The sequence below is a fragment of the Pleurodeles waltl genome, chromosome 5, assembly GCF_031143425.1.
Source record: "Pleurodeles waltl isolate 20211129_DDA chromosome 5, aPleWal1.hap1.20221129, whole genome shotgun sequence".
In the NCBI taxonomy this organism is placed as follows: domain Eukaryota; kingdom Metazoa; phylum Chordata; class Amphibia; order Caudata; family Salamandridae; genus Pleurodeles; species Pleurodeles waltl.
This window is the reverse complement of record NC_090444.1, coordinates 681663992-681686634: the sequence shown is the minus strand read 5'-3', so window position 1 is coordinate 681686634 and position 22643 is coordinate 681663992. Positions and strand designations below refer to the sequence as shown.

General features: G+C 40.9%; 1 protein-coding gene across 2 annotated transcripts in view; it reads right to left on the bottom strand.

The window, feature by feature from the left end:
* The window catches only part of SYNJ2 (synaptojanin 2), a 494632-nt gene that overhangs the window by 212016 nt on the left and 259973 nt on the right, over positions 1–22643 (bottom strand). For both annotated transcript variants that reach the window (XM_069234571.1, XM_069234573.1), the window contains exons 13-14: positions 14932–15016; positions 4824–4964 (exon numbers count right to left, since the gene is read on the bottom strand). In XM_069234571.1, the coding sequence (XP_069090672.1) occupies positions 4824–4964; positions 14932–15016 (226 nt within the window). The remainder of the gene's footprint in view (positions 1–4823; positions 4965–14931; positions 15017–22643) is intronic.

The following is a 22643-nucleotide window of genomic DNA, read 5'->3' as shown; positions in this document are numbered from 1 at the left end:
ATAACAAACATTATATGAAGTCCCATATGTGCATGCATGGATAAATGTTTAGAAACACAGGCTTTCAAGTGTTGCTGTAAATAAAGCTAGTTGATCTATTTATTTTTATTAATGGGTTTTGGTAATTTTATGTTTTTTAATTTATTTATATTTATTTGTATTTTATATACCCCCAATATTTCAATACATACAACTGCTGTGATCATATAATCAAAAAACGTATATGTAAACTATGCAGTGACCTCTGACCTATGTACATGTTAAGCATAAAATAATATATATATATATCTACATACATATATATGTATATATTTAGTAACCATGAGTAATATATACATCTTAAGCAGAGCTAAAATAATATCTATGTATTTTTAAACCACAAGTAATATATATATTTGTACAAATAGATGCCGACATATAAATACATACACAATCAAATTATACATGCTTGCATACAAAATCATATGCTGTACAGTTGTGTTTGAGTATGGTGGTCATATAGGCAACAGCCAATTCTTGAGTAGTCTTCTGATGCTAAGAAGCTTATCAGTAGATCTTATGTTTAGGAGTAATAAATTCCATAGTTGGGCAGCTTAAACAGAGAAAGGTGAACTACCCATGGTTTTTGTCTTGTATGCCAGGGGTTTGAGCGGGACGCCAATCTGGAGGGGTGGTTACTTTGTTGTATGTATTTGGTGATTTTATTCCTAATGAAAAGTGGTACTGTTCCATGTATTGCTTTGTGGGTGAAAAATGCAGCTTAAAGGTGAATCTTCTGACAACCAGTAACCAATGTAGGGCCGCAAGGCAGCCCTAGGACCAAAACAAATGCTACTCTTAGCAACCAATCAAAATGTGGATGCAACAACCAATGACAAACCTATTTAGATAACATGTGATCTTAAAGTAAAGGGCTTGTGCAAGAGTGATGGAAGGGGTCAGGCCTGCTAAGATGCCTGTGGGCCAATCACTAAAGCACAAGTGGTGTGCAGAGGGCAGAGAGATGCCTCTGAAGGCAGAATCCCATTGGATACAGACAGGGGATACACACTTTGTAATTCCTGTTCAACCCCGCAGATAAGGCTGAAATCTAAAGGCACTAAGCTACTGGTTTTCAGGCACTTAAAACACCTTTTCTAGCCTTAAACAAATACTAAATACACTTTCCAAGAACACTCTAAATGACAAAACAGATTAAGCAGTCTCTTGAAAACACTCTGGTTAAGCTTAGGGGTGTATTGTGCCTTTTGTAGCTTGTAAAGGGTGGGCAGGAGGTTCCTCTAATAGTCTTAGCACAGTTTAGGGGAAACCCAGGAGAGAAATGTTAACAGTCACGGGTAGAAGAAAACAGCAGTTTTAAAGTTACGAATTGCTTAGAAACCAAGAGATAAATTTAAAGTCACAGGTAGTAGAAAACATAAATTCCTTTCTCAGCGGGCGGTTTAGGGTAAGAGAAGCGGGGCTATAATATGGAGTGGCTGTCTTGCAGGTCTCTCCAAAGTGCATGTGTAAGGTGAGGGAGTCAGGTCTGCTCAGATGCCCATGGGCCAGTCACTAAATCACAAACTGGTGTGCAGGGAGTTGCTCCTGAAGTTAGAATCTCCTTTGATGTAGACAGGCTCAATACACACTTTGTAGTTCATATTCAACCCTGCAGGTAAGGCCCAAATCTAAAGCCAGTAAAGCTGTACTTTTTGTACACTTGAAAAACACGTTTTCTAGCCATAAATGAGTGATAAATGCACTTTCCAAACACAATTCGAACCAAAACAACAGATTAAGTAGTCTCTTAAAACACTCTGGTTAGGCTTTGGGGTGTATTTTGTTTTTTTTAACTTGTAAAGGGATGTGCTCTCTTGTTACAAAGTAAAGCACAGAGATATGCCATGCGAGATATTATGACTGAGGAAATACTTTAAAACAAAAAGTAAACACTACAATACGCTTGGCATCACATCAGTAGCTGTTTTTATATTAGTACCTTGCTGTCAAATTTCAGAGAGCTGCTTTGTCTTACTAAAGAATCCTGTAGGTGTTAGCTATTGATAAAGCTGTCAAACAGGCTCACTAGCAGCCTCTATTAGGCATCATATTAAATAAAAGGCTGTTTGTTATGTTCCATGTTTATTGGGAAAAAGTAGATGAAATTCTTTGACTACAAAGACTATGACAGTGACTCAGAGTAATGAACTCTCTAACTCAAATTTACTTTTTAACTAGATTTTCTTTTTTGTGTAATTCATTGTGAACTGGGAGTCCTGAAACAGAAATGCTATACCTTGCAGGTTGTCAGTACGTAAGGACAGGTAACGATTTTGGTGGTTACACTTGAAACTAGTGGCTAATACACAGGTTGGAAAATAAGATTACAGACATTGAAGAACCGCAACAAATACAGAATATAGATGATTTAACCCTAGAAAGAATACAGACTACCATGTATTTGCAGATGATGTATCAGGCTTGACAAATCACCATTTCTAGCCTTTTGCCCCGTTTGATGGCTCAAAGACCAGAAGGACTGGCTTCTTTCTCCATGGAACTTGAAAGATCTCCTATCCCAAAGATCTCTGGTGTCTAAGGGGAGGCGTGGCGTTGCGTTCTGTGATACACCCAAAGCCTCGCTCTTCAGTATCAGAGGTTTTTGTGTAGTGGAAGGCTGACCACGTATCTCAGAAAGCCTGGTCATATTTTGGCTTCAAGCTCATGTTTCTTGGTGTTGCTCCTAAAAGTGTACCTGCCCCATGAAAATGCCCATACAGCCACTCTCTAAAATACCACCTGAAAAGTGACAAAGCCCTGTCAGCGCCAGTTGCTGGTGATGGTGGCCGTGGAGATGCAACAAAAAGTCATTGTGTGTGGGGTGTCAAAGCACATTGCAGTCGTCTTGTCCGAGGACTAGATGGCAGGACTATGGAGAGCATGTGTATGAACCATTACCGTCTTTTGGGATCAGCGGCAGGTGTTGTCATGATGATATTAGCCCTTAGGAGATGGAAACAGAGTTAGGGGGTTATGGGAAGAAGCTTTTGTGTAGACGAAAAGGGCGTAGATAAAACAAATGAGAGTTTTGTAGTTAGTAAATTTAGGCTCTGAGAAATAGCCTAAATCCAGATATAGATGTTAGAATGGCGAACAGTTACTAACAATCACTCAACCATGACCAGATCCACCCATTCCTTAAAGAGATTAGCCCTTTGGAGGAACCCACTAAGAGGGTGGAAGAGAAGAGTCGATAGGCATCTCAAAAGGAAGATATGCCTTACCAAAATGAGAGGGCAGATTCATTGGAGCAACACACCACGTGAGCATGGTAACATGCATTAGAGACAAAGAAAATTAAAGATATATTTTAAAATACTGCAAATGAAGCCGCCTAGACAACCCTAAAAAAGGCCAAACCCCCATACAGCAAGGCAACTCTGCAAGATAAAGGGAAACTTATAAATCAACAAATAAGAATTGAAGTCTTCTAAATATGCACTCATTATTGAGGGCAAATATATTCCATGGGAAACACATTAACTGTATTATTATGTTAGTGCGTATGGCCTTGTCATCACATTAGCACTTGGCTTAGTAGTGCTGTCTCTTGGAAACTGTTTAGAAACAGATCCTGATACAGACATCATCCTATATTGGATAAACATCTCAAAATCAGTTTGCAAAGAATGTCTTTCTCCTATTCTTCTGATAACCAATACAGAGTGAAAATGGCTCTTAACCACATTGCCCTGGCTAAAAATCTCCCCTTGGTATGATTATCCCCTGCCTCCAGTACAGTAAAACCTCCTACAGATGTGGCTGAATTTCTTCTGCTATGCCATCCTCTTTTTTAAGTGACATTGCAAGAATTCTCAGTAGTTTCTCCTTCATGTACAATGGATCTCTAGTGGCTATGGGCCAAAGGTTCCAGTTGAAAGTATGATTCAGCAACACATCTCATCAATTACCACTGAGTTACTGGATAACACAATTTGCCTCCTCCAAGTAACATAGGAATTCTTGCTCAGTCCAACATGAGCATCAGAATGCTCTTTCTGTCCTCACCACTGTTTGTGATGTTCCATGCAATTACTCAAAGTATTTTAGATCTTACTGGCGTAAAGTGGGTAAGTGCCTGATTAAGGGATCCACCATTTATGCTAAAACCCACAGGAACATTTCTACCACAGTCTGACAAATTTTTCAGCATGTCAATAGACAGACTAGGTTTAATTGGTGCTACTTTCGTTCATTCTTATTGCAGCTAAGCTTGTCTGCATGGTCTAACCCACAGTAAATCAAAAACTATTTTTAAATGACAACTCAATTTGTTAAGGAGGAGCAGCTTCAGTGGATCTCTCCTTCACCAGGTGACAAGCAGTGACTGAGGTTTCAGGGGTGGAGTTGCGAAGCCATGGTACACCAACACTGGTCCTCTCGTTAGGCTTCATGCAGGGAATTCTCACCATATTGTCAAAGTCATAGAATCCAGAGACTGAGCATGCCCCGGAATTGGATGAGGCAGCGTCAACCTCGGAGAACAGTTGGTTCAGAACCCTTTTTTCCTGAAATGGTAATGTTTAAATAGATTGCAAATTTCCTGGAAATTGAATCACCCAATGATATCACCAACCCTGACAAAAAAAAACGATGAAGTGGTCATTATTTTGTAACTCTTTTCACGTATATGTCTGACCCTCAACCAGTGTGAGCATCACTGCACACAACAAATAACAGCCTTGAATATTTAATGTATCAAAACATGATAACGAGAACACAGGACCACATTCTAAACATTTCCAACTTGACAGCCAAAGCAATCATGCAAATACACCTACCTGATAAAAGGCATGTGATAGGGTCTCACGAAGATAAAGAGGCAGACACCCACCAGCTGCGCTGAGGTCAGAAGAATATATCTGTGGGTCCTCGAAAGAGCCTTTTGGATCTGCTCAGCCCACTGTTTCTTATTGGTGGTGCTAAAAAAGAGAACACACATTTTAGGCAAGAAATACAACATTTGATTATGCACATGCACCTGCATGGAGCAACAAGAGGCTGAAATGTCAAAGCTTATCACATTAGCTAATTTGGGTGAAACGTTATGAGAAAAATACACTTTTAGTGGCAAGACTGAAATACACTTTGTAAGATATTTTAGTAGAAAGATTTTCGGACCGAAAACGAAATAAAATAAGACTGCATCTCCATGCGTATCTTCACTTTGAATGCAGTAACTTCAATATACCCAACCCCTGGAATTAGTGTTGCCTGGATTAAAGCTAGCGTTCAAGTTACCAACACTTGGATTTACAATAATAAATTAGCCACGGCACAGTAACCGTGACTCTGGTGATAGTCAGGTCCCAAAGTCAAAGCAAGTGTAGTGATGTTAAATAATTGGGAAAATCATAAGTTTCTAAAAAGGGCAAAGGAAGGTGTTGCTCAGGGTAACAATAGAAAAACAGTCAAATAATAACATTGCATAAAGCAAAGGAGGTATTTCTAGTCACATTATGATGCTAAAATATTGTTTTCACTATTTAAAGAAGCGTTACAGAAAGAAAGATGTGAAGGCTAATGTAAATGGCCTAATTAACAGCACTTCAGAAGAGTAAAGAATAAAAAAACAATAAAATAAAAAAACACAAAGGTACTGGGATGTTATGGAGATTGCGCGAAATAAAAACATATTTCTCTTATTTTTCTAATAGCATTTTCTTTCTTGTGTTTTTACCACTTGCGTGTCCTAGCAGTTGTAATTCAAACAAAAGTGTTCGACCAGTGTAGTTTTCCAACAAATGTACATATTTTTCACCTAGATCCAAATCGTTACAGTACATTTCTCACAAACTGATGATATATTCTTTAAACGAAAAAACAATTAAACTACAGTATTCTTGGCAGCACAACAACAGTTGCGCTTGAATCACATCCACAACAACGACTACAGGGTATTTTCACAAACCCCAGTTGAAGCTGCATTGTCTTTTTGAAGCATGCCTTAGGGGCTGAGGTTTTCGAAAAGCTGCCAACACGGCTCTTTACTTTCAACAGGCCTTCCCTAATTGAAAACAGACAGAAAAACGCTTCCTCGCAAGGCACCTATAAAGGCTCCTGCATAAACAAGCTATTACTTTAAAAGTCAATGCTCAAGAGACAAGGGACATTTCTCAAATGGTAGAACCTGAATCCCCTGGTGAAACAGAAGGGATTTTCCAGCAGGTCAGCGGTAAGGGGGATAATTTGCATGAGCCACGGTTGCTGAGTGCAGGTCTTTCTATGACAGTAGTAGACACAAGGGGGCTAGTGCACACACACACACACACACACACGTATTGCGTTATACTGTACTTCATTAACGCACTTCCATAGTACTTCTTATCGCCATTTGGGTAAAGCACTTACCCACATGGATACAAAGCTACCCTGTATACAGTGTGCGGCTGGGAGAGTGTTAATTTTCACCTACACGCACGCTTGCGCACCACTGTGCTGGCAAACATTTTTGTGGGGAAAAAAAAATCTTAAAAGGGGTTTAGAACCCACCCTTTATTTGCCTGAACTTGCCATTCGTTCATTCGAACATTGATCTCATTTACTTGATTCTCATTGGCCAATACATCATCTCAGTTTTTCTCCTTTCAGTTCCTGCTCTTCTTCTGTCGTCATGCTGTTTAGTGGAGTCTGGACCAAGTGCAGCTTCAAGTCACTCGTTATTGGCTCAGTGCCAGTGTCCTTCTACTGGCTATTTGACTGTGCAGCTACTTTTTTTCTTTACGATCAAGGACTCCATCTGCACTGCACTGTCCTTTTAAAAACTTAGTAACACCACATGGTTTTACTACAGTTAAATGTTTTGGGCAAACTGAAGCATTGCAGTTCCAAGATGTCCTTTGCAGTTGCTTTTATATCTCTTATTGTAAACACATTGGTGAAACACTACAAGCCACTTCTCAGGCATTTGCATGCCTTTTTCTCACGGGGTAAAAGCAGAGGTGCACAAAGCCCCCCAAACAACATCCTCTCTATGCGGAGGCCCGAACCACGTACTTGTGTTGTAGTCTGTGGGACAGATCACCACCCACAACTTTCCTAAAAAGCTGCACTCCACCCCTGCATTGCCCCACTGCATAGAGCCGGGAGCACGGAGTTTGCACCGGGTACTGATGTGACCCGTTACAAGCCAGTCTGAGAGTCCCCAGAGACAGGTAGGTGAATCGTGACATGTTTCATGTCCCGAGGGCAGACGTTAGACCACTATACACACACTTTCCATCTCTTCCCACCCACCTCGCAGGGTGCAATAGGTGCCATTTTACTGTGCTGTAAGTATTTAACATTTCCATGCCACAGTAATAACTATCTGAGCTCAAATTCGTTATTTAGTCCGAAAAACTAGGTTGACACAGTAGTTTGGGAGTTTTGCCTCAAAATAAAGACTGTTTATTAAGTCTTTCCTTCTACCCGTGTTTTATTAGCTGCTAGGTGCACATAAAAGAATTTACGACAAGCTGACATAGCATGAAATTGCATGAAGTAAAATAATAAATTATAAGACTCACAATACCATAAGGTAACTTGGAATGCCCTACCCTAACACCGTATTATAAAATAATAACAGTCTGATGTAACGACGGAACACACAAAGCAAGCAGAATATAACACTGCCTAGCAAAAATGCAGCATAGAACATTGATAACGTAGATTATCATAGCATAACATTACAAAACATAATGTTACATAACTCTGCATAATGTAACATGACACAGTATAATGTAACATGACACAGTATAACGTAACATAACATTACGACATAACATAACAAGGTCTCAGTAAATTGAGTTTCAGACATAACACAACACACTGTTGCATTTTATGGCATAACATGGCTCTCCATGATGTCATACATCACAATGTACCATTAGGATAGCTAACACTTAGGATGACATAACATAACATACTATAACAGCGCAACACAGCATAACACAAAACAATGCAACATAAAATGAAAATAACATAGCACAACACAACATAATGTAGCATTGCATCACATCTTCTCATTGCGTTCTAAAATATACTGTTACACTCTACTCGAAAAGATGCTGATAGTGCATATGATACTAAAGGAATGTAACCTGCAGAACACTGCTGAGGACGAACACACTGTGTTTTGGGGCAAGTTATTGTCTGTGGCACCCAGTGTCTTAAGTTGAAAATGAGGGCAAATTGTGTGATCTTGGGGAAATCCACAAACAGACCTCTGTCTTTCATCTAAACAAGCATTAGCAAAGCCAGTGGGTTTTGCCTCTACGAAATCTATTGGTTTTGTCAATGCTATCACTGCTGTGTGACATGTCTAAAAAAACTGTTAAAACCAATAGATTTCATAGAGGCATAAGCTACTGGCTTTGCCAATGCTGGTTTTTGTTATGAGCCTACATAGGAAGTATTTTCATGCTGCAAGTGCTGACCTCCAAGGTGCTGGTAATCGTTTTATGGGACAAAGCGCCTGTTGGGGTGATGGGTGAGGGTAGGTGAGAGATAGACACATATGTTGTAATTATGAGGATTAACCATTTTAGCCAGGCATTGGGATGCCGAGTGCCTATTTATGGCTGCATGCGTCAGGCAGAGATGAGGCAGAATGAGTATAATGATACCAAAAGGATTACAAAGGAAACTGGTGAGATAAGCAGCCATGCATCATTTTATTTTTAATTAATATTTTTTTTTAAAGAGAGGAATACTGACTCCTGCTGAATAAATTCAGCCCATGAAGGAGGAAGGAAGTGGAAGAGCAAGCAAGGCTAGCAACCTGAGCACAAACTACGTAAACTTCAGAAGGCCCCGATTCCACCTGCTCCTGCTAGGCCGAAGGAAGCCAATAGGTTGGAAGGGATTCACGCACCAAACCCTTCTCAAGCTCTTGAAGGCTTTCAAAGGCAGATGAGCACCAGTCGGGTGAGCGACCGAGGTGCACTGGGGCTCAGACCCCGGCTAGACTGGCAGCATGCAAATATTCAGGTAAAAGACAAAGCACTTATAGGTTTCTACCCTTTCTGTGCAAGAGAGATTCTTCCTGCTGTCTTCAAACCCTTCATGTGAGCTTTTCTTTAATCTTGGAGACCCTTATTCTTTCTAGTTTAAATAATGAGGCATCCTACTGACTTTCTAGAATTTCCCCCTACGGCAGCTTTCACTTTCATTGTTAGTGGTGAATGACATTTCAGAGCTAAAAAAGAGACAATGGGGTGAAATGAGACTTTCCCTATTTCCATTATTTGGGCTAGGACAACAGCTTGGCGCCAATTGGGTATTTCTCAAACTGTTTAGTTTTTGTTCTAAGATCAGCTTTGCTAAAACACTTTTTATATATACTTCATTAACTAACCTTCCTTCTGAGCTCCTTTGTCTTGTCCCTTTGCATTCAATCCCTTCACTCCCACCCTCCTCCATCCAAATCACTCTGCTAACACATCTGGCCAGAGTTCATAGAACTAAACATAGAACTAAAATAATCGGGCTAATAAGTGTTATTTTCTGTCCTGGGCTAGTCCTAATTCAGCCCCTCTGAATGCTGGGTCCGACCAGCAAAGTGTATTGCTTTTGTCTTCTGGATTCTGCATTTTATGTCTGCCCTGGATGAGTGGAGCCTTTGCATGCGTTGTTCATGCAAGAACTTGGGTCTTAGGCCAAACAGGCACATTGTAGGAAAAACCTCTACCTCTCACTGTAAGGCTGGTTACTATGTCTTGGGCTAGCCTCGCTGATTCGTAGGCACTAGGTCACATACTGCTGACCCTTCCCACTGCAAAACTAAGACCTCAATCTACCTTTATCAGCAAGTTGCAAGTTTGCCGCACCATTCCAGCCAGCAAAAATTACACTACCCCCCCCCACCACATTAAAGCTGGTGGCAATGTCCCTACTAGCCTTGCTGAATCCTAGCCAATAGATCTTATCCGGCTGACACTTCATACTATCACATGACCTGCAGGTCTGCCTTTACCCGCATTTTTAGATGCAAGCATGCCAGGCCCCTAACAGCCACAAAAGAAATCAAACTACAGTTGGTCACCATGCCTGGGTCTATCCTCGCTGACTCGTGAGCACTGACACCACCAAACCTGCCCCCTTAACCAATCCCCCCGCTGACCATCCCCATTGCAAAGGAAGGATCGACAGTGTGCCTTTATTGCCACTAGAAGATAAACATAAGTTGAGCCACAATCTGTCTTTGGCTTGCCAGTCTGATCCGATCCCAGGGCATTTGGTTCAATCCTGTGAACAACAATCAGTTCTTAATTGGAAAAGAAAGTGCTGGGGCGCTCGTCAGGCAGCCACTATTGATTTCACCACCCATGACCACTGCCAGCGCTGCCAAGGACAGCACCAACACAACTACTAACCGTCATGCTCCTACCAGTGTGACAAGTCAGACTATTCCAGGCCTTCAAACCTATCAAAATGGTTTGGGAGGCAGGTTTAGTAATTTGTTATATATATTGAATTAATAGACAACTGTTGTTGGGTTCTTCTCCAAATTAAACGAACAGTGCCACCATTAGGCAGACTGTCATAAGTATCGATGCTGACAATTAAGTGCCAGTGTGAGCACTGGAAACCACTGCCTCAAATAAAGCACTTAAAACAATTTGCAGAGATGTCGCCCACAAGTTGCCGTTATGAGCAGTAAAAGGCATACTGAGTCCTGCCAAATAGTAACTTTACACAATCTGAACTTTAACCAGAAATATCTTTGTGGCAGGAAGCATCACCTGGTGCAGTCATCAGACACTTTGCTGTGCTCATATCCGCCAATTAGGAGAAGTGCCCATGTGCAACTGTAGTACAGTATTGTATTGAGGCTTCTGGATAGCGATTACAAGACTTATGTGAGGTGATGAAGTGCTTACCCCACACAGATACCAAGCTACATTATGCAAGGTGTGTATCCGGGAGTGTGTTGTTTTTGTTTTGAGCCTACATGAGAAGTGTTTTCATGTACTGCATGATGACCATCGAGGTGCAGTTATAGGATGCAGTTGCATGAATTTCTATTACAAACTGCTCTAGATATGAAGCTCTTAAATCAATTGCACTGAACCCCGTTTAGAAAGAAAGTCATAGGACTCTATGCAAAGCTCCAATATTTGGCCTCCTTTCTCCAACAGGACCCGGAAGCACATTTGATGCTTTTAGCTAGTGCTTAATTTTTAATAAAACAAAAGTACCTGGGCCCAAAGGATTGTTCAGAAACCCACAGCCAGTGCTATTGAAGGTCATGGACCCGAACACCAGGGCTGTGTAGTCTTGATTCAACCTCAGGCCTCATTTCTGATAATTAACAGAAACTCTCTGCCTCCTTATCTCACTCTTGCAGGTTCTTTTTCAGCCCTTCTTTCTCCCTTTATCATTTTTCCTATCTTTCTCATCCTCCTTCTTTGTTCCTTTTGTATTCTTCTTTTTCATGCTCTGGATCAAAGTTTGTGGAGGAAAAATAAGTTCCAGCCCCCCCCAAAAAAGTGTGCCAGTGGGCCACCCCTGCAACTACAGGCTCAAATTAAGCATTGCTGTTAGCGTACAGTAGTTATATCATGTGCCCAGAGAGCACACAAAGGCTTCCCTTAAAACTGGCGCTTACTTGTGCCAGTTGTTGTGTTGTGTTGTGTAGCCATTTTAGAAATAGCTCCAAGCACGTTAGTTTGACACATTAGGCCGCTGTGCACTTTAACCTAGATATATTTTATTCGGCTTCACACTGTTATTTTTACAATAACCAGTTTTACAGTCTTGTTTTATTTTCATTTATCTAACTGTTTTTGCTTAATTCAGCACTGTGTTCTCAAACAAGACATTCTTGATCACTTTGTGCTTCCTTCATTCAAGGCTACAGTTCGGTACATTGCCGGTGAACGTGGTAGAAGTTTAGTCTCCAACATTCGTAGAAAACACAGATCCTTACGTAGGGACATTTTCTTAGAACATCAGATGTGTTTTTATAAAAACACTTCCTAGTCCCATTACACGTTAAGAGGAAGATTCCAGCCAGGGAACCACGACTGTAAACTGACTGCTGAATGCTTCGCTACAGATGCTAATGCAGACTACAGGCCTTTGCTCAGGTATGAGGGTTAATGTCCTCCCGGGGGAACCTGAAAGGCAGAATTAGAGCTTAATATGCTGTGCTCGGATTGTGACTTGGATAGGAAATTGTCCATCAATCCTAGTGACAATATGATAGTGTTATTCTTATGCTTCACTCTTCTCGTCACTATTTTAATATTGTCATGTTGTGTCGTCCTGGTTATTGCAGCTCACGCTTTGCTATCTAAGATGCAGTCATTTTATTAAACCTGTTATTGAAACATATACTGCTTCTGTCTATCATTTGTATATGAGACTGCATTGTGAATGAGAGAACGGGATGTGACCTGAGTGACAACGACTTCCCTGAGAAGCTTAATATGTCATGCGCTCGACTGCCCAATCATCCCTGTCTTCTGGCAGAGATGAGGCACTGCTAGTTAGCCGGAGCAAAACCCGGATTTAGAGCAACAGGTGTCAACCACTGTGGGTCAGACTCAGTCTCCCACACCGTGGACGATCTTGCTGCTCAAAATCCAGTAGTCTCATTAGAATAATGAGAGCCTACGTGACAGTTGTAGGTGGTGGACGCAGGCACTAAGCTTTGGGGACCAGACCTCAGTTTTCATCTTTAGACTTTTGACCCAGAGCAAGAAAGAAAAAATAATTAAAGAGCAAAAGAATGAGGAAGAGAAATAAGGGGAAACAGTGATAAAATGAGAAAGCAGAGATGAAAAAATTTGCAACAATCATATAAAGAAACAGAAAGTCTAATGTGGTGGAAGAAAGAGGCATGAGGTGGAATCAAGACTGTGCAGTTTTAGGTTTGGGCAACCCCAGCACTGGGCAGCATTCGCACAAGTTACCTAAGAAAAACTCTGGGCCTCTGAATTATTATTTTCTTTTTACGGTATAAGCATGGCTTGAAATGTCGAGAGTTACACTTTTCTTCAACTTCACAACATTAACTGTTGACGCAGAAAAATGGGTTGCCTCTTCCATTTCACAACCCAGTGTGCAGTGCTTTTGTAGAGAGAAATTAATGTTAAGCAGAAATTTGTCTTGCTTGAGCGGACAGCTTATACAGCACAGGAACTGAGTTAGAGTTAACTGACTCAAAACGCTCTAGAGATAAGGGAAGCTGGTAGAGCAGAAATGAGAAATAAAAACAGGTACTGACCATAGCACTAGGTCTAGCTTTGACGTTTTTTTTAAGACCCTACACCTTTCCACTTTTTTAAATAAAATGTCATCAGCATGCAAGATTGACAACCTCTGCAGCTTCAGGAAGTCTGAAATTGTCAACTGCACAACTAGGCTGGTAAAGGTTTAAATCTGCCCAGACCTTTTTAAAAAAGTGCTATGACGCGGTTAATGCTGTTAGTTTTTATATTTAATATTTGCTTTATAACCAAACAGCACAGCAGCTGTACAACATGGCAAAGAAATGGTAAGAAAGATGTGGTGGTCTGTCCCAGTATTTGCACATATAACTATCTAAATACCACTGTTTTATTGCTTTTATAGCGCTACTCATCCCAGTGCAGGGTGTCAGAACATTTACATAACATACATACTTTACATTAACAATAAATCATGTAAATGTGTAAATCAACATACAAGATGTCTGTTGCATAAAACAGTGAGGGTTAAAAGGATGAGCAGTCATATGTCCTTCATAGCTCACTGTGCTAAAATTAGTATTTTCATTCAAATGGAATTTACAGTGCCCAACTCTGGTCCACCCAAAACAGTGTCACCAAATCCTTGCTTATGCTGAAGGTCTGTGTGTGCTGCTAAGACGGCTCACAGGGTTTTTTTTGTGGGACAAAAGATGTAGTTCAGGGGCGAGCATGGACCTGAAACATGATAATAGCACTAATACCCTCACGCCTCCGATGTTCGCCTTCTACAATCTCCGAGGATCCCAAACAGTGAACAAAATCTTGGTGAGTGAGGGAATCTCAGCATTGCAAAAGAAGCATCCATCCATCCATCCGAAGGTCACAATAAACCTGGGATAAGCAAGAATGGCTTCTAGAAGGAGCTCACCAAGCAGTGGCGGAGCAGGGACACAATTACTACTTCATGTGCATATGTGGGAGATGGGAAAGACACAGAAATGACCCAACATCCAGGAAAGGGTCCACAATTTAAAGGAATAGACTCTTGGTTCTACTTGAGTTCTAATTGAGTGGGGCCCGGAAACTACAAAGCATCCTTGACTCTCCTTGGTGCCTGGGAATGTACCCCAAACCTCAAGTGATAGTGGGTCCTTGGAAGTACAGATTTCGTATAGATACCAAAATGAACAAACTACAGATCGGAACACATAAGAGGAAGGTAGCACCAACTGAAATTAAGCCTCATGTGAGAGGTAAGAATGATGGGAATATCCACCAATACTTTCTTCGTCAATGATCTAAAGTTAAGTTGGACAAAGGAGGAAGCAGGGAAAATAAAATTCATCAAGTTGAGGGGTGAAGTAGTGTTGAAAGGTGTTAAAGTTTAAATAGGCCCAAGTGTCAAAACCATATGAACTAGAACATTTTTGGAGCCCAGGGGTGCAAAGGTGCAGAGTAAAGCCACAACACATACACGAAATAGAGAAATGATAGGATCTTGGACACCAACCTTCATTAATACAGCACTAAACATGATGGAATCCTAGGAGGGTCAAACGTAGAGTATTAAAACAGCTTATGAAAAGCGTTACTCTCTAAACTCCATGTTTACATTGTAAAAACAATCAAAACATAATATGAAATTGTTTACTTAGAATATTAACCTAATGATAAGGTAGCATATAAAAACATATTTTATAAATATGCAAAACATGATTAGGTCTTTACTAACCTGGCATTCACTATATTCCCAGCGCTGAGCTCTACCATTTCTTCAAACCCTACTGCATATATATCAGCAGGACAGCTCTCGTCATCTGCAGGAGAATGAAACAAGGTTTTTGGTTACCACATCATTTCATGCTCTGAGATCCCGTCATTACTTGTTCTATGAATCACACTTTAGGGGTGCACTTTGAAGTCATTTATTGTAAGGAACGCAGTAGGTTTTGTACTAGCACCATTAATGATGGGATGACAGACTCTGCAGCAGTGTCTAGCACTAGAATGCTTTCTGAAGTGGTAGCACACACATCACATCCAAGCAGACAGACCCCAGTCAAACTACAAAAATAGCATAGTAATCGGCTACTAGCCCTGAAAACATACCCACACTAAGGCAAAACAGAAGCAAAGATAACACTGACTCACTCTATACACCGGCCTTTGTCCCAAGGTGATTGCAGCTTTCTTTTTTTTTGTGGGAGCGGGTTGGCCTGTGCCCTTTTTTCCGTTCCCACCTTACCCACAGCTGTTTGTTTAGGCGCTTTATTGCAGGAGGCGATATGTTCATCAACAAGAATGATGACACACAAAGTCTCCATAAACTATAAGTATTGTATTCCTTGCCTGTAAGGAATGTGTCTTTGTGTATGAGTTGAGTTAGCAGTACAGCTTTAAGTAATTTGGCTTCATAATGTGCCCCAGCCACCAACGCTGGTTTTCCTGTCATATCACAGAAGAATGCACCAGGTGGTTTACAGATGGTTCCTGGACAAAAGGGGCAGTGGACCTCAGAACAGCCTTTGCTGGCGACATTATGTAGGAGGCATTCCTTCACAAATTCACCCACATTGGTCACTTGTTCAAAGACCTACTGTGGGCTCCTAACCTGTCTACTATGTGTGTAGTGCCAGGTTACTGGAATTATCCCCAGCAGGGCCAGACTCCTTTCAGGGTGGTGAATCATTGCAGGTAAGAGGTGGAACCAAGAAACATCTTTATCGGGTGCTAGGATCTTACTAAGCTCTACTTTTTCGAGGGGCTCTCAATTAATGTCTTTCTGGTCACTAGGTGCAAACAGGACAACTGAATGATGGGTGGATGAAATCAGAGGTCCTGGCGGAATTCCACACAGGGTAGTACCGATGTCTTATCTGTCTAAGTAACACCACAATCAAGAATACGGTTCTTCACTTTGTATTGAAAGACACTCCATGTACGGACTAATTTCCTAGCCTTACAAAGAATTGATGCTTTCTAGAAGAGCGGGAGGAGAGAAATTACTGAGGTCTCAAGAGGGTTCCTAGCCCCATTGCAAGAAGTGTTAAGAAAAGAATCGGTTCACTTTTGAGACCACCATCCGAGCCTTAGTAAAACAAATAGGTTGTAACTTACTGGGAACATAGAGCAGCAAATAAACTATTGGGAAGCTCCCTAGGGTAACCACAGTACTGATCAAGTGAGGTCTAAGGATTGCTGATGTGGTGCTAAAACGAGCAAAAGTTGCCCAAGTACCACCCATGAATTTTGAACTGCATGGAAAGTGGTAGAGTAAGTGAGTGGGCCTTACCCAGCACAAAAATTAGAGATAACTTAGGTGTAAAAGCAGATGAATATAAATACCCCCGGTCAACATCACAACCTCCTAACCGCCTTGCTACAGCTTCACCATGGCAGTGCCGTAAGGGATTAGTCACTGTGAGACTTGAAATGAATTGTGCTAAGTAGAGAGAAAAAAATCACAAATCCCCAAAATTCAAGATGCATAGTTGGGGTGGAAAATCTGTCCAGGGTTTAGGCCTCAAACTATGGTTTACCCAGTCAATTTGTTCAAAACGTAATTATGCTCCCTGCAAGTGGTGTTCTGATGCTATGTCCCATTCTACAAGATGCAAAATGAGTACCACGGGACTCTGTAGATGCGCGATACAGTGATTCACAAAAAATTGCATGAATAAAAAATTTAAAATGCCCCAAGTCACAGCCACACAAGGATGTCAAAGCACTTTGAAAAAAAACTTAAATCCAAGGGTGTAGTGATGCACCCACTATACCAGCTGCGATCTTACTGGACAGATGAAATATTTTGTATGGAATGTCTTTACCTTGAAGTGTGACTTCCATGTCACAAGAAATAAGCAGAAACTAGTAAATAACAGCGCACGAGAGATATACCACGCTGTGTGGTGGGGGCTAAAGAGCGCGCAAAGAAACCAAACATGGTTACAGAGAGAAAAGTACATTGTAAAGAAAATGTGAGAGGCAAATCACATGGCAGCGTGACAAAAGGGAACAAAGAAGAATGCACAGAAGGACTGAAGAAAAAAGCAAGAGAGAAAGAAGATTGTAATGAACAAAAGAAGGCTGGAAAAAAAAAAAAAAAAAAAAAAAAAGAGAAGTACAGGAAGGAGGAGAGGCGGGAGCTATCCCTAGGGGAGCAACTTCTGCAGCCCTTCCTTGAAAGGGTCAGGATTGTCTGCTCGCTTACTCACTCACCGGCAGGTATTTAGTTCAAAGTGGGTGTTATTTGATTTCTCTGGCCATGTATAAGGTAATAAAGGACAGGCGTTCGACACCGGGTTTTCAAAAGCATAAGAGGCATGAAAGAAGACTAAATGGTGTTGACACTTTGGCCGCTGAGAGAAGCTGCAGGTCACTAATAAATAAGAATGAAATGAATCATAAAAGCTCGAAATAGCATGCAAAGTTAAGTGACTGCTGAGGCTATGACAACCAATAAGAAGGATGAATTTGCCTATCCTCAGTGATTGCATTTTGACAAATTGGAGGCTCTTAAAGGTAAATTGTAAATAATTATCAGGCAGCATACCAAGTTTAAGCTTGTCAAACGTGTGTTTCAGCTTGTAAGGATTATGGCAACTTGCACTACGCCATGCTACTCCCAGCTGGATTCCCAGGCTGAGCTGGACCTGTTGAGGCCTTTAGAGGCAAGATAAAAGCAGTGATCAAGTCAGTAGGTAGATGCAGAGGCTAATACATACAAAGGCCATATAAATAAATCCACCAGCTAGTCTTTATTTTGCTTGATGTTTGAAAGAGTTCCTTCTTCTATGGAAGAGGGGCCTAACTTCTCAGTGTCTGACAGTGACACTCCTCTGCTGCCTGGAAAGTCAACACCGGTCACAGACCAACATTGGTTTGCCTTACCCTGGGACCTGTGGAGATCTGTGTTTGAGGTTCTGAGGCCTATTGGTTTTCAAATGGCAGATTATCCCTTGTTTGGGCATATCCACGCCTAGTGTAAACAGTGCATACTTTCTTTTTTAGATCATTTTTAATTTAATATATACACAGGAATATGCACATATGTACATTAAAATATATATACATATCTATAGATATACTATAAAAAAAGAATTATGGGCAGGTGATTATGTGTGAAAACCTACGATAACGTTAAAATTAGGCTGGGGCTCAGAGGTCAACAGGAGATGGGAATCACCAGTCCTTCTGACCGGTACCGTGTCATCCGGCAGACAGCCTTTCAGGCAAAATGGAACTTTCTTCAATCGGTAAGGGATAATAAAGCCAGCTAACGTGTTTCCCAAGCCAAACATGTGTTTAACCCTAGGTGTTATACACCTTACAACTAAAGATTTCAATGTTATACAACTAAAAAGCAGTGTCTTCCAACCAGAAATCTCAATGCAATGAACAGGGTTTTTTCTTAGGACATGCTTTCAATTACCAAGAATCATTCTTGATACAGAAATGTTATCTGCTCTTGTGGCTTATTCTCCTTTTATAGCAGAGCAAGTCTAGAGCGTTCCTAACTGTATACAAGAGAGATAATCGTTTTATGGCATAACGTATTCCTTGTACTCAAAGCCCGAGCTACCTTCCACATTTACAACCTCAGACATTTTAGAAAGGGAAGAAGCAGATAGCAGGTTAGAATTGGAATATTTCCATTTCAGAAACAGGTGCAGGAGTAATAGTGAAATGCCAATGGATCCTGCTGTCTCCTAAAAGGTTGTTTTAGATGGAAAAACAGAAGTATCGACCACATGATAGCATGTAAGAGATTCAGAATAAAAACTCTGCTTGCAGCAATTGCTAAAGCTCTAGCTGGCTCCGAAGGTGTACAAATGTAGTTAAGACTTAAAATAACAGCAGTAAATGGGAAAAGAGACACATCATGGGCCAGGCCACAGAATAAGTGGGATATGGTCAGAATCCAAGAATTATGGTGAAGAAGGATTAAGCTCAGTGTGACACAGAAGAAGAAACTCTCAGAGGCTCCTGGTACTCAAATGTGTCATGAGTAATGTCCGTGAAGCCAAGAAACACTCTTACAGTTAAGCAATGCAATACCAAAGTCTCTAAAGATGGGACGACAAAAGACCTAAAAGCACTGACTAGTAGTCGAAGAACAAAATGAGGCCAAAAGAGAAAATAGCCACAGGAAGGCTCAAACATCCAAGCATTAAACTTCATTTTGTATTGCTATTTCTTCATTGTAACTGCATAAGGTCAAAGATAAAGGAACACCAGAGAGAGAGAAGAAAGAAACGAAAGAAAATAGCAAACAGCAAGGATTTGTACTTCATGATCATTTTGATGTCCTCAAAATGACATCAAAGAGAGAGGTAGCTCTTTTTACTGAATTAACTGTAGAAGTGGCTGTGCACCTGCTGCAAAGGGATGCTAAAATTCTGGTAACTGACGAACAGTTGTGATTTGAACTTGCCTATTTGGTTCAATCTTCCTGTGGAAGTGAAAAAGCCTGCCAACCCCTTACTTTGCTGGTGAGGTAGCTCCTCAGTAGTGTTCTCACCACTGAGTCTGAAGTAAACAAAATATCCGGTCACAGAGGAATTTAGGTCCTGTTGCTCAAGCTCATGTACACCTGAGGGAATGACTCCCTGACCAACCACAAAACTGCACATAATGCATCGCATAAATGTCAGCTCAGGATTTTTGTTGCACAAACCACAAAAGCTTTAAAGGAAAAAGATCATGAAAAGACAATTTCTTTTTTTTTTTTAATAGTAGGCACTCAGAGAGAAAGGACTTCTCAATGAGTAAACAATCAATTCCAAGGAAAACAAACATTGGCAATGCCAATAGGTTTGGCTTTAAAAGAATGTTGTATGGTAAAGGATTGCAAGTGAATAGCATGGGGTGAATCTATATTTGTGTAGACACAAAGGACTGTAGAATTATATTGGTGTAGTTAAAGGGCCAGGTGATGGTTGCACTGCCAAGCCGGAACTAAAAATCCATGTAGGTTAATGACTGTCCTTCTCCCATCTGTGCTGCTCCCAGAAAAAAAAGAAAAATGTATGTACTTATCTAACACACTTTAGCAGCACTCCAATGCCAGGTGTATATCCCTGAAAGTTCAAGTTTATACAGCTGGATAAACAAACAAAATGATCACAGCTGCGTGGAAAGCAAGCACTTTTTAGTGGAAGCACACCACGTCTGCCAAATCAAAACATGTACTCTTGGCTCCCAACAGGTAGGTGGAGTCAAAGCCTCTCTTTAATAATGCTCACATAATTGCCTGGCGACAGGTGCACTTTCAAGCCAGACCATAAAAACAGACCAGACGCACAAGGCCTTACAGCTACAAACCAAGTCTCGGCTACAAAGCGGATTGCAGGAGACCTCACTGTTCGGTAGTCATATAGGAAATGTATCTGGTGCAGAGGGGGAACACAAGAGAGGTGAAATGATATATGCAGAGCACCGCTCACTTATACTTCTTGAATTAACAGTAACTCAAAGCACCTTTCCATCCTCATCCTTGGGAGTGTCAAGGCCAATATGCTAAAATAAATCTAGTAGAATAGCAGCGCATGAGGTTCGATTCTGGAGTCCGTGTTGGAGAGCTAAGGAATGTTTCATTAGCGGAAGCAAACATAAATCAACCTTAATTCTTTATACACAAAGGCCTTACTGAACTTTCTCAAACCACCAAAACACTGTGCCACAAAGAGCTGCAGAGTAACAGGATGTAGGTTAGCAAGGAACAAAGTGGACAAGGAAAGCTGGTGAACAGCTGCACCCACTGGCACCCTCTGACATATGAGCTGTGTGGAAGAAATCACTGTAATGAAAAGTGCTATTGTGAACTCCAGTCGAGAGCGATGACTCATTCCATTAACTTCATCTAGTTAAAAAAAAAAGAATGAATTCACAACTGCGGCCCTCTGGCTTCTGTCGGCACTTCAAACAAGAATTAACTTGGCAGGGTTCTCTGTATCTGAGAAGGTGCAGTAGGCAAAAGAACGATGGGCGGAAATGCTTCTCCAACTCATTGCCTTGGGCGAGTTTGATGCTGCTCATATGAATTGGGTTTCGTACCTGTAACAACACTTTGGCACCTTAATATCCGCTACAGAATCACATGCTGAACTTTCAGCCATGAAGAAGATGGATTTGCAAACTTTGGTGATATATTAAAAAAGTGGCCTATGACACCGAACGTGTCTGTAATTAGACATTGGTGCTATTGCAAAAAAAAATCCAACACGTTTCAAAGAAATTCTTGCCATCTTCAGGTTACTATGTTTGCCAAGACCTTTCCTCCAACAAGCGTTGTGACTGCCCCTATAAAAAGTGTTGACTGCTCACATGGCATGCAGTTTGCATAAATTATGTAATGCAATAAAACAGAAACATGCTTCATTGCTACTTTTTTAGTGCGAACTTTCATAGATGCACATGATGTGCAGAGAATACCACGAGGACACAAAAGAAAGGGTTGGATGATTAGTTAAGCACTGATCATAATACCTGCAAATCTTGTCCTAACTGTGAGCCAAGCCAATAAAGAGTGGTTTGTAAACGTATACATGGAATGGCATGCAGCACCTCTAAAATATCATACAAAAGGACATTTTAGGAGAAAAAAAAACTGTGGCTGTTCCTCCCTAGTAGAATGTGTTCTAGGCGCTCAGACTGCTTCACAATCAGTTGATCCTACATTTGGGGATCAACAGAGCTACTACTGACTGGCCGATTTGCCTTCTATTGCTTCACTTAACAGAGTCTTGATTTTCTGAACTCTGTCCACTTAATACATACTTAGATTCGTTCTTTGGTACAGCTTTAGCTGTCTCCGAGATCATTATTTTTTTTTTAACAGCTGCTTTTAAGTGGTGGTTAGATTTTTCTTCCTCCAAGCACAACATACAGCATGCAGCAATGGGTCAGTTTTCTCTTTTGCCTATTTAATTTTCTGGCACATGCGTGCAAAAAAATAATAATAATAATAATAATAATCACTGCACCAGCTTGACATAGTTAGACCTACTGGCTTTGCCAATGCTTGTTGTAATTTCGTAGCCCAACGTTTGCAGACAACTCTCCGCTAAAGCATGGGATTCATTAAAGAAAAATCAGCAGCTTAATTGTCTTCTTAATAAAACCCTGAAACTAACTACAGTAGGTTTTTGGGTTTTTTACACACTAGAAGTATTAATCCTGCAAGGAGCTCTTTCATTGACAGTCCTCCAGTTCTCCCACACTCAATTAATTCAAACGTATAATCTCCGGAGTCATGGTGCTGAATTGAGCAGATCTGGATGGTGTTTCCGCTCGTGGAAATCAGAATGGGTCGGATGGGCGCCCGTGTAGGCACACACCAGCATTTCCATTTAAGGTGAGAGCCTTGTGTGCAATGGCATCAGAACCAGTTACAGATCAGCACTGGTCAAGGAAGGGTAATGAGGTGTGGGATGCAGAAGATAA